The sequence below is a fragment of the Helicoverpa zea genome, chromosome 4 (assembly GCF_022581195.2).
Source record: "Helicoverpa zea isolate HzStark_Cry1AcR chromosome 4, ilHelZeax1.1, whole genome shotgun sequence".
NCBI lineage: Eukaryota > Metazoa > Arthropoda > Insecta > Lepidoptera > Noctuidae > Helicoverpa > Helicoverpa zea.
Genome location: NC_061455.1, coordinates 12,807,777 through 12,820,830, shown reverse-complemented (window position 1 = coordinate 12,820,830; position 13,054 = coordinate 12,807,777). Strand labels below are relative to the sequence as shown.

The following is a 13,054-nucleotide window of genomic DNA, read 5'->3' as shown; positions in this document are numbered from 1 at the left end:
CCGCCTCAACCCAGTTACCCGGGCAACCCGATACCCCTTAGTTAGGCTGTCTGTCCACCGGAGCGGGGCTAGGCTGCGGAGTGGAGAAACTGAGAAATATTAACCAATGGGATTGCACAAAATCTCCGCTCCTCAATCCTATTGGTTAATATTTGACTGGTGTCAGACTTACTGGCTTCTGACTACCCGTAACGACTGCCAAGGATGTTCAATGACAGCTGGGACCTACAATTTAAAATGCCATCCGAAACACAGTAATTGGTGTCTAAGATATACTTAGAAAATAAATAACTCTTTCAAAATATATATTTAAAGTTTGAAGTTTGTAGTAATGTGTGCGTGATCGGCACATGCAGTCAGTGAGACACGTGCGTGACTGTGTGTATGTGTGCGTTCGGCGCATGCGCTGTAGTGAGGCTCGTCTCCGTGACGTCACGGTTGGTCGTGGAGTCAGTCCAGAGCCAGCCACGGCCGCGCCACACGCCCGCCGCTCAGGCTCGCAGAAGCCACGCGCGTAAACAACAATAATAACAAGCCAATATGAACGCACACTTATGATAATACCCAAGACAAGCTAAACCCGTTTGGTGTATTTAGTTCGCATTTTGATGTATTCATTTCGACGTTGATGTTTCAATAATAATAAAATAAAATTTTAAAAAATTATTTAAAAATAAATAAAGAAAAAAGTTGTGTTTTGTGTGTTGACGTTCAGCGGCGGTTATTGCTGTGTAACAAAATCGATTATAAATCGTGTCTTTTTAGTGCCATTTTTAATTCTAAAAAGTGATATAATAGTAGTAGCGCTAACGATACTTATCGCCAGTACAAAGTTTAATATTTCATTGCCTTCACGCCTCTAAATATAGAATTTAAAAATCTCTTAAAATAGCCAAGCTTTCGAGTTAGACGCGCTAGTTAGTAAAGACATAGTCGAAGTTAAATTAGTCGATTTTATAAATATATCAATCATAATTACCTCGATGTCTCTAATCTGTGGAGGTAAGTTTCGAGGATAGGTGGAGATAGGCACAAAATTATTTACACGTTGGCAGAAAAAATCAGGTTGTATGTATGAACAATGATAAAAAGCTGTGACATTGTCTGGCTCGTGACTCATAACATGAAACACAAACAAATTACCTCGCACTGTGGGTCGTTGACTGACAGTTTAAACAAACATAATTATAAAACAAAACACTGAAACGCTGATGAGCTGAAAGTAACTGAAAATAACGGAATATAGTTTAAGTGAAAGGGAAATGTGCTGAAAGGCTTAAAAGCTTTCTAGAGTAAGCTGAGACGTTAGGGAAATATTAAAAATTAAGACTAGCGTGTTGAGATTTTAGACTTCGCGGTCATTTCTTTTTATGCAAAAATACTGCATCTTTCATTCCATTCGGTCTTTATTATGAATCATATCAAATAAATAGCCATAAAACTATATTGAACGATTGAAGTCAACATACAGTTCTATTATAAAGTATTATAATTTCTAAAAAATCTTCATTTTGCAATGCTGTACGTAGATATTTTGTAGAATAATAAATTTCATGACGAACCTCTCGCTATCTCAGTTTAGCCTACCGACTTCAAAGTTGCTGCGAGATTTATGACTGTACTAACTATATTTGACCTGAAAATTAATTAGGGACTTTACTTACTATCGCTGCGAAACTATTTATAAATGGAGTTATTATTTCTATGATTTAACTATAACTGAAGAATAAGACGGTTAAAACTGGTAATGTCGGTAAAAGTGACTATTTTGTTTTGAGTAACTGTGAAATTCAAAAATGATTCGGTATGTGTGAATTTACTAATTGAATATCAGTGGGAGTAGAGTGAATGTTTTTGAAAGTACTGAAGAAAACAAACAACAAAATAAACAAGTGCAAAAATAAACTCTCAAATCATACTCATAAAACATTAATCTTAATACGACGACGTTCTATTAGAAAAATAGCTCAATGAAACCACTGTGCAATAATGAAAACTTAATGACAAAACAAATGTTATCGCCCAAGTGAACGTTTTCGAACACCTTCATAATAAGATTTCTATTAAGATAAAAATATTTAAATGTTACGGATGCATCATATAATAATTTGTGCCGAGTTTCTTGGCAGAGTAGACCAAGTCAGGAGCTAGAATAAGTGTTATCATTGCAGCCAAACGATGGAAAAATATTTTTGAAGTTTTATTTCGTTATCGCACAGTGGTTTGGTGGAAAAAGTGTTTTATTGGCTGAACAGTGAATCATTTGGTTTGTGGTGTAAATTGAGATTGATTATAGACGAAAAAATACATTGGTGTGACTGACTTTTTGTTTTGTGTTTGTGTTCTTCTAGTGTGTCAATTTGAGTGTGGATTGTAGTGTCAGTGAACATTTTTAGCGAATAATTGAAGTAATACACAAAATAATAAGTGAATTTGCAATTTAAATTAAAAACAAAATTCATTATTTGCTGTAGGCCCATAAAATAAAATAAATGAGTTCTAAACATTATAATATACAATCAAAACAAAAAAAAAATACAGCAAATTAAAATAACCATTAATATGTACAAGTGAACTATAATATATTATTCCTTATACGAGGAATTTCCTTTAAAAACGGACTCTAGGGACCTTGATAGAATCGAAGAAATGTACCGTATTTGGCTCGACAAAGCGATTTAGCTGGGACCCGTCTTTACGAAAACTTATTTAGAGGGTCAAATAGATTACTGAATAAACTTCAATTTTGCAGGTAGGCTTTTTAATAGGAATACTAGATGAGGATTTATCAAAAATGTATGGGTGACATTATTGACGAGAGTGACTGAAGTGATATAAATAAAGTGACTTTGAAGTTGTGCGTCATAGTTTTTTGAGAAAATCCTTGTTCAACTATAAGTGAGGTTTGATAATATTCCAAACGAATGTGATAAATAGTCTAGAACTAATTAATACTAATTTAAGACTTCAAAAATCTATAAGTAAGTTTCTGTTGCGATTAAAAAATACGGTTTTGTTGTAAAATTACAACAGTAAGCCAACAATGTTGCAGCTCTTATCTTCAAAAAAACATACTAAAACCCATTCGTGTATGAAACAGCGTTTTTATAAGCACTACGTTATAAATACTGATATGATAATATCATGTTCATATTCATACAAAACCTCTCGTGAGATAAGAATCGAACATTTTGTCCGACGATAACGCAATAAGTGCTAACGTGTAAAAAATTCATGGCGAAAGCCCGATATTGTGTGTTTAACTGACTACGGTGAAAGAATGTCTGTAATTTCAGGATTGTGTTTGGTAAATATTTTGATGGTGAAACTTATTTTTTGTTTTTGTTAAAGTAGTGGAAGGTGTCCACTGTGCAGTGGAATTTTGTATTACTATTTTGAAAACGTATTTTTTTGCTTTAAAATTTTTACTAAATTATTATTTTTACTGCAAAATGAGCAAGATTTAGTTGCAACAAGGAAAAACCTCAATAAAATCTGAAAAAAAAAATGCTGATAGTATGTTATCCTTGAATAAATTTTGTTTCCTATCATAATTAGAGGAATTTTGGTTAGGTTCTGTGTTACGTTGCTATGAGCAACCAACAGAACAGAAGGTAACACGTAACAAATACCCAATAAATGTATTAAATACACCACTACGACATTGAGGCACGTAGATTCGTAGACGTACACTAACCTTGCTACGCCGTAGCGGCTACGGCGTAGACCACGCGCCTCTACGCTCGTTTAATCCTTTACATCTGTAGGGCTGAACTGCTTTAAGTTTCCTTCGAGGACAAAGCTAGACTTCTAAGTTTGTAATACAGCCTTTGTTTGTTTAACTAGAAATAGGATGTTAAGGCCGTGGTTTGATGATAATTATTTTGGTTTTGAAAGACTTGTTTTATCAAGCAAATTCATTTAATTGTTTCAGTCTCTGTTAAACCTAAATCTTTGCTCTATTTATGTCCCAAAGATGGAACAATGACCTTATTATAATTATTTTTATTTGAACTTAAGAACCATCAATTTCAACCAAACACAAAAATCTTCTGCAAACATTCCACCGTAGTCGGTATTGCAGTAGAAAAAAACAGTTTTCAATGTAAAACATAATAAACAATTGCTTTTCAGAGCCGAGCGGTCTGATGTCAGAGCCGATATTGAGCCTATACAAATCCCCCTTATCAGGTATGATAGTGTATCGTCAACCTACCTAAATATATTAAGGTCCTGATAACATAAGTTTTGATGTTCCTAATCGTATATTTATTGTGTTACATGATAATGATATTGATGTGTGTACGTGTGGTTTATGAAACGATTAATTTTCGGGAGCTGAATATCTATTTATGTTAGCCTCGTTGGTCTAGTTGTCGCAAGTGTGGCTGCTGAGCACGAGGTCTCGGGTTCGATTCCCGAGTCGGGCCGAAATCGCTTTGTGGGTTTTAGAAGACTTTCACAAAGCAGCCCGAAGCCTGGAAGTTGGTGATTGATTCACCCGTGCATCGGAGAGCACGTAAATGTCGGTCCTGCGCCTGATCTCTTTCCGGTCGTGTCGGATTGCCGTCCCATCGGGCTATGAGAGTGAAGGAATAGGGAGTGCACCTGTGTCTGCGCAATTTCTTGTGCACTATAATATGTCCTGCGCAGTTGGCTAATCTCCTTACATGAGAACAGCCGCCGTAGCCGATAATCGGCTAGGAGGACATCATTCATGTTAGCCTACAGCTGTGTTCTACTCTTAAGAACAATCATAGTGCAATAACTTAGTTTTGAAATATTTTAACTATACCATATTTATCTTGGTTTGGTAACTTAATCGCGATATTTAATACTTGGCTTATATTATTTGGCCCTGATTTTTAGTGTCCATTATTTTATCATCTCATTACTTTGTCTCATTCAATAAACAAAACCGTTGACCCCATAATTCTACTAAAAAATATTACATAATTAACACAGAACCTTAAAATTACAATTTATTACAATTACCTACCTTCACAATACCTCCAAAGTCAGTTAATCTACAAAATGTCAATTTTATAAGCATTTTGACGTCACTAAAACCCAGACAGCGTAACTTGAATATAATAAAGAATAAATTACTTTTTTAAGTCCTCATTAAAATATAGTTGAAACTTAATAGCTAAATCTTTCTAGGATATTATCTTTTAATTAAAATGTGACTTGATATAGCGCTAGCTTATGCGACGCTACTGTTTTTTATAGGAGCATTGTTTGTAGGCAAAATATACACGTGGATATTTTTAAAAACTATAATTCAGTAGTAGGTTTTTTCTATTTTTCCACGGGTTTCAATCTATGAGATATATTAAAATAAAAGCCATTCAAAACCAACTGGTAAGCAGTTATAATAAGAAACTCATTTAATGTTTAAGTTAAAAAAAAATATTTACGTTAAAGTCATTTATTCAAATTAGGCCTCAAATCAGCAAAAGGCATTTAAAATCGCAATACATCTATCTGATTTATTTTAGCCTAAACCATTACAAAGAAAATCCAACCCCAGATCATATTACCCACAATTTCCATAAACTAAACGGCATATTTATTGCTGTACAAAGAAAATCAGTTTCCTTTCCGCATGAAAGCCTCAGAAACCAATAAATCACCACTATCTCAGAAACCACGGTAAACGTATACTAAAATATCTTCGGCCAATATGTAAATGTCAATCACACAATGTGCAATGTATACATAGTGTGTATACATTTTATTGGCTTTATTCTGTATACAGTAAACACACCGTCCGCGCAAGTCATCAATCAAAGCCTTTCAATTTATTACAAAAATGCCTAAACTGGTCCGACGTGAAATTTTTAAATTTTACCATATCGTGGCCATCTTTTTTTTTCGGTATTTTGTCGCGTTAGTTTTTTTTGGGGACTTTTTTTTGTTTGGTCCTTTGTTGTGAAATAGTTTTTTATTAGAAAAAAATTGGTGAAGCGTTGATGCATAAATTGACAAACTATATTTTTTTATTATTTAATACATGCTTTTGCCACACAACATACTGTATTTTGTATAATATAGTTTGCACAATTATGCATTCCCTGAAATTTCTAACGCTATTTAGTTCTTAAATCCAAATCACCATAAAAATGTCTATCAATATTCATACATGCACTTAATCCCAGACACGAAAATGACCACTTTGCTTAAAATTTGATCCCTTTTAGTCACTCAGGCCAGACTTTTCTTTTGTACAGCGGAGTCTGTTTTCAGTCTCACCAGATGCGGCACAAAGTTTACTCCTGCGCTCACTAAGTAGTTTTTCAACAGGCCAAGTAATTACTGGGGAATCGAACCAAAAATCCATATTGTAAACTTCGGTGCTACTAATTTGGGCTAGTTGGAATTAATTTTGTTGTTTCACTTTGGGTGATGAGATAATGAAATATAATGAAGTTTTTAATGTTAGTTATTCTAATATGCCTATCTTCTTAATTTTTAATTATCTAACCCATATAAAGGCATACTATATACAGTACCGACGGTAGCAGCCGCGGTCCGGCTGCCAGTATTGCCCGCCGGTCTGTCGATGGGTATTCTTGCTGCAGGCATAATTTTTTTCCTTGTATATGTCCGGCGGCATACCTCATGTCATGAACCCGGCGGCACTGCTGCCAGCACTTTGAGTAGTGGCCTTACAATCAAAGGCACTGGTTATCATAGTATCTCTTCTTGAAATTGGATTTCTCCAGACTGCTTAGCCAGAGATCAATACCTGAGAAATAATTTGTTGTGGACTTATTTTTATGTATTTCTTAAAATTTTCATCATAAAATTATAGAAATAATAATTTTGATGACCGCCTCAAATAATTTGCCCCTCACTGTATACATACGAAACCATCAATTTTAAACGTGATGACGGCGACTGAAGTACTTCGGTAATGATTGTGGTTGGTGTGCAACCACCACAAATTGACTCCATTCATAGCAGTGCACATTTTATGACACGTTCCAACTGAGTATTTATTGGGCTGTGGTGACGTTGGAAAAATGTTTGATTTATGGAACGGAGTCATTATTTAATTGCGATGGCCGGTAGTGTATCGTTTGAGTTGGTTTATGTACTAGCTTGTGCTGTATTCGCAGTATCACTAACTTTAACAGAGTCTGAAGAATTTTGGAATATCTTATCTAGATTCCAACGCTTGTTGATAAATATGTTTTGGGCACAGTTGATATATATTGAATCTTTTGTGAGTCAGATGCATGCTACTTTTGCACATTTATAGAATTGTCCAAAAAATATTAAAGATAGCCACACTATATAAAATGATATTGACATGTAGTCGGGTAACTTAGGATACTCAGATTGACTGCTCCATATTACATGTAACAGACCCAAAAAGTATACATCTCGTCTTTATATCTGGTTTCACAACACCTATCTACTGATCGTAATGACCTCTATCAAGATCATTACCACACAATAACAAGGCTCGAACAACGCAACATTTTATCAAAGAGGAAAATATCCTCAGTAAATCTGCACGTTAACAATCAGTTCGTAGAATTGCCATAATCAGTGGCACCTGTCACCTTCATATAAATCGTAGGTTATACATTCGTGCCAAGTTACCTTATGAGTTGGAAGCTATTTGCAAACCTCCGCAATGAATTATATTAACATTTATTTTTGTTAAAATTTTGAGTTGAAATATTTTTTGTGGAATGTCGTGATAGCTTTGGATATTTGAGGGTATTGGGAATGAACAATGAATCAAGTTGAAGTGTTATTTATAAAAATGTAGGTAAGGTTTATCAACGCCACGGCTTACTCTCATTGATAGACTGAAAAATATAGATCTAATAATGATATCTAGCAGAAAAAGAAAACGGAATCTTTAGAGGTCATAAGACTTCATATTTGGCTTCGAAAAGAGTGGCATATTATTTTACATAAACCCCATCTCGATCTCCACGACAATCACATTGTAACCTTTAATTAACTTTGCAGCAGTCACCATCTTGCAGCACCCTGCGGCATACATAAATTACCCACTTTTTCGATCACATACCCAGATTAAACGTCAAAGTCGTTCCCACAAAAGACTTCTTTCAATATGAAGTTCTGTATATTATTCCGAGTCAATTGAAGGCTTCAGGGTAACATGAGAGGTCGTTACTGGCAACCCACGCCTTGGGTCACTCTTTCGGTGACAGTCGATTACGGAAATAATTTGAAAAAAGAAATAGGTCGCGCAAGATTACGACTGAATATCGTTGAGGATATGAAAAAAGTATTTTTTGTTTTTGGTAGTGAAGTGTATTTACTACGCGGCATTTTTTACTGCTTAGTAATTTAATATTGTTGATCGATGCTTCATATAACATTGAGATGGACACAATACTACTACTATCGTTGTTCCTTATCAATAGCAAAATCAGGTAAACCCAAAATAAAAATATAGCTTGGTCACTTAAAACACTTTGTCTTCGAAACCAACAGTTATAATTCTTCTAAAACTGCGCTTTAAAACGCTTTCTTTACATTCACAGTCCATAAAATAGGAGTCGTTCAAAAACTTTTAAACGGAAAACGAATATTGCATCCAAGACACATTAAATATTAGCACTCGCAAGATGAAGCTATAAATAATGGAGGTTATCCAGAGCGAAAATCGGCAAATTTGAACATCGTAGATACACAAAAGTTCAACCATTAACTATAGCTTACTATGAACCTCAGTCGGTTATGACAAACGTTCTGCACTCCCAGCTAATAGATCAAAACTGTCGAATGATTTTAAATGTATTTATGTGATCGGGGAAAGTTTTGAAATATTAAGTGCTGTTAGGAGGTTTTGTTCGTTTTTCGAAGTACGATCTGGGTGAAGTTGGCACCAGAACCAAGTAAATTATTTTCGCTATTGAAAAACTTAGATGTGAATATTATAAATTTCTTAATGTATTTTAGGCAAAAATAAAATAATAAACATAAGAAAATGAACTTAAAAATTGTCTCAAAACATAATGAGACATAAAACAGTAGCAAGCCAATTCATAAAGTATAAACAAAGAGAGGGCCTAAAATTACAAAGGTTCATCACGGAACGAGTCCCAAAATATTTACACAGACGGTAATAACGACTTTTTTTACATAAAAGAAGGTTCTATTTACTCTGGCAGAAGGTTTGATCGAACTGAGATAGCGCCTTGCAGCAGCCGCTCCAAATGAAGATTTTAAGCAAAGAGTTAAAATGGCCGAAACATAAATTTTGGGAATAATTCTCCAAGAAACTTTTTCTGGAGAGACTAAAGTGGAAATGTAAGAGATTACTTTGATGCGGATCTCTTAGTGGATGAAACTAAAAACTTAAAAATAGAGAGATAACAAAATTATTTTGAGTTAGTTTTCTGTCATTACAATACAATGCCTTATTCAAAACTCAATCTTTATTCAAACGCGATAATAAACAACTGAGAATCAGATCTAATTCGACGTCAAACTCAGACATAAGTCACAGAAGCAATAAAAGCGAAAAGGACTATCTGCAAATCGGAGAAAATTATAAAATGGGATTCCATTTGTGCTTTAATTCAGATGGGAATAAAATCCTGTGTGACTTCCCGACCTGGGGTGGGCTGTGCGATAATTGAAAATTTTCTTCAGCCCCAATGGTACGCAAAAAGTTACGAGATGGATGGAGATAAATGTTTTTCTGCGGTTGTTATTGCAAATTAGTAGGATTTTTGGAAGGCTAACGGAATGTTCTCGATTGTGAATGGAAGAGATTTATGTGGAGGTACGGCAACAATTTTGATTTGAGGATTTTCAGTATGCGTACCTTGCCGCTTTAGGGGGATGTAAATTTTCGGGTAGACGAATTATTAGTTTAGTTTCAACTGGCCCATGAAAGACCGTATTTAGTGAAATGGAAGTAGAATACCTTAGCATAGTTTTGCTAAATGAATTTTCAAAGGGGCGTCCTTGGAAATACCGGTAAAATTGGTAGATTGACATTTGCAGAATTTATGTCAATCTCCGTAAGACCAATGAAGAGATTATGATGGCAAAAAATTGAGATACTATTTTTGATTCCAGCTCAGTAGGAAAAAATGAAGCCAAGTTTCCCTCAACTCCTTAACGGGCAGTCATTAAAATAACTCCACATTGGATCGGTAACCGCAGACACAGCGTGTCTTATTTATTTTCCAACTGAGGGCAATTCGCGTTCCGTATTTATTGGCTGTCGTCGAACGTTCGTATCAAGATTTATTCGAATACACGTTATGGGATCTGTGTTTATCGTGGAATCAGTCTTCAGTTACATGGTGAGATCAGCCCATTATTTAGGGTACAACTTGGAGCGTTATATCAGACGGGGGTCGTTGATTGATAGCCGTTTATGTTTTCGGGGAATTGAATGGAAACTGTTTGTTCAGAGTTTGGTGTTTTATCGCTAGCATTACTGTTGAGTTTGATGTCATAATCACTATCATTATTTTTTTATCGTTTGGTTTATGTCTTCGAGAAACATTCCAGACCTCTTTTTTCTGAGTAGGTACGCTATTACCCAAGCTTAGAAACCTTGAGTGCGGTGATGTCAAAATTGTTCAAAAATCTGAAACCAAATCCATTCATTAGACTCTTTATCACGCACATTGTTGTCTAATGACAATAATGCTATTCCAAGCATCATCAACGATTCGCTATTGCTACTGAATTTCGCATTTGGAGCACACTGTAATGACAGATCGCAACTTCATTAGCGAGTCATAACTAAACTATGGCAATCCACCGGCTGCACAAACGTACAGACACAAGTATGCACATATAGATGTATCAGTTACTCTCATTTGACTATAACAATACGGGATGATGGTCCAACGCATTGTTTTCCTTTCATTTCCATCAAACTGGAGTCAATACAATCAATTTGATACTATTGCGGCATAAAGGTGAATGGGCCCGTTTGGATACGTTTTATTTGTACTGCGATAAAACGTTTGTGTGTTATTAAACGTTAATCCTGGAGTTGTATTTTCATTTAATTATTGGATTTATGAATCGGTTTTTGAATGGTTCAGTAACTAAAGTAGTTTATACGTAGAAACAGTTTAGTTGCTATATTGATATTGAAAAAAAAAAATGATTTCTCTAAGTTCCCTGCATGATACCAGAAAAGGATACAAATTCGAGTATGGAGATCCTGAAATAGGTATAACTTAAATAGAAGAAAACTATGTTAAATTAATAAACCGCTTATGGTATTTTAAATAATAAACATCACACCGCAAAAAATACATAAAAACCACGTCACATAAATGCCAAAATTTTCTTACCAAACACAAGTAATTTGAGAGCCGTGTCGGACAAACTGGGGCCATTGAACAGCGTCATTCAATAATTAAAGTCCCGTTCACCGCCGTTACAAAAGACGTAATTGCTTCAGTAATTACAAACACTGGAGTGCAAACAAATGACCATGCAAGCTTGAGGAAACTACAGATTTTTGGGGAGGGGATAGTGGGCGAAGGGGGATGACCTTGAATTTATACGTACCTACTTTTACAGTGTGAAATGAGCTTTAGGTAGGGTAAGGCTACTGTTCTGTCGATACTGGTCTTCGTAAACTAGGGGATTTATAAATATGAGTCTTTGTTTGATAATTTACTTTAGATATGTATGAACCAATTTATATCTAATTTTGTTTTTAAAAGGCTCGGATCAATATACAGTAGTTGCTCTGTTTGGCAATGTTTGTGCATTTTTATACAAAGATACTATCTTTCTAGGCTGGATTGGACTGTGTCTACGGTTCGTACGACTTAGTCTTGGAAAATTCTATACCTACATTATTTTCGGTCTTTAAATTATTATGTTTATTTTTGAACATCATAAAAGTAGTCCTTCAAAAGTCTATATTCATATTAAGCATACAATACCTTCCAATAACATGCAACGACTTATTATAAGCACAGAATTTCCAAAGAAAACTAAGTTTAGTTCTTGTGAAATGACCTTGAAAGTCTGAGACCGACCTATAGAATGTACCTAGGTACGTGTTTAGGTTTGGGTATGGGAATAGAATAGGTGTAGGTTTGGAACAGAGCACGCTTGAGCGCTGCGATTGTGTAATAGACAATCGGTTTAAGGCATGGTAGGGTTGGTTGTACAGTCAGTGGCAAAAGTGGAAAGCATTTTGGAAGCTCTACTGATTGGTTAAGTTTTTATTGAAATGCGAATTTATAATTTTTGATATTATTTTTTAGTAACTGATATACATACTTCTGAGTTACTTCGTAATTAAATAATTATTTTATATTTGAACATTTAAATCTTTGTCTTTGTGGATTTATCATTTCACTTACAAAAAACAACAGGTAAACGTAATATTCATTACATTCGTATTTATTATACATACGTAGTAAAATAAATTATCGTTCCTAATTTTTTCATGCGTAATCGAATAAATATATTTAAATTTCAATTTTCTTATATATCATATCATATCATATCATTTATTGCATACAAAAACCATGTTATCATATCCCCACTTTTGGGATTTGGAGCTTATACTATCCTTTTACTCAAAAGTAGGCAGTATCCAGAAAGTCGGCCCAGAGGGAATTGTTGGTTTTTCCGCAGAATTTCTGCTTTATTTTGAGAGTGATAAAGAAGCGATTTTCAAGGTCACTTCAAGTCAAAAGGAAATTGTAAAGTGTGACAATCTTCATTCTATGTATATTTTGCTAATTTTGCAACATTGACTTGAGAATAGCATTTGAGTTCCGAAATACATGTGTTATTTTTTATGCCCTGTAGAACAAGTGTAAGCAACATGTCTTACTTTTTATTTAATTACAAAAATATAACCTTTTTTTTTCGGTCGGTAAAAAAAGCTGCATCTAAAAATTACTCAAAATTTATTAATTAAATAACAATACGTAATCATTTTTCCACATCTATAGTACAAAAACTGTACAGAAACACTGAAATAAAAAGTATGTCGTATATTCTTGACAGAAAGACACGAGTTCGCAAATGAATATCCTTTTACGTGTGACACAGATGT

General features: G+C 34.5%; 1 protein-coding gene across 1 annotated transcript in view; it reads left to right on the top strand.

Annotated features, from left to right (window-relative positions):
- Nucleotides 1-729: 729 nt before the first annotated feature.
- Nucleotides 730-13,054, top strand: part of LOC124629528 (CUGBP Elav-like family member 4) — a 572,069-nt gene continuing 559,744 nt past the window's right edge. The window contains exon 1 of the mRNA XM_047162943.1: nucleotides 730-1,002. Within this exon, the coding sequence (XP_047018899.1) occupies nucleotides 984-1,002 (19 nt within the window). The 5' untranslated portion in view covers nucleotides 730-983. The remainder of the gene's footprint in view (nucleotides 1,003-13,054) is intronic.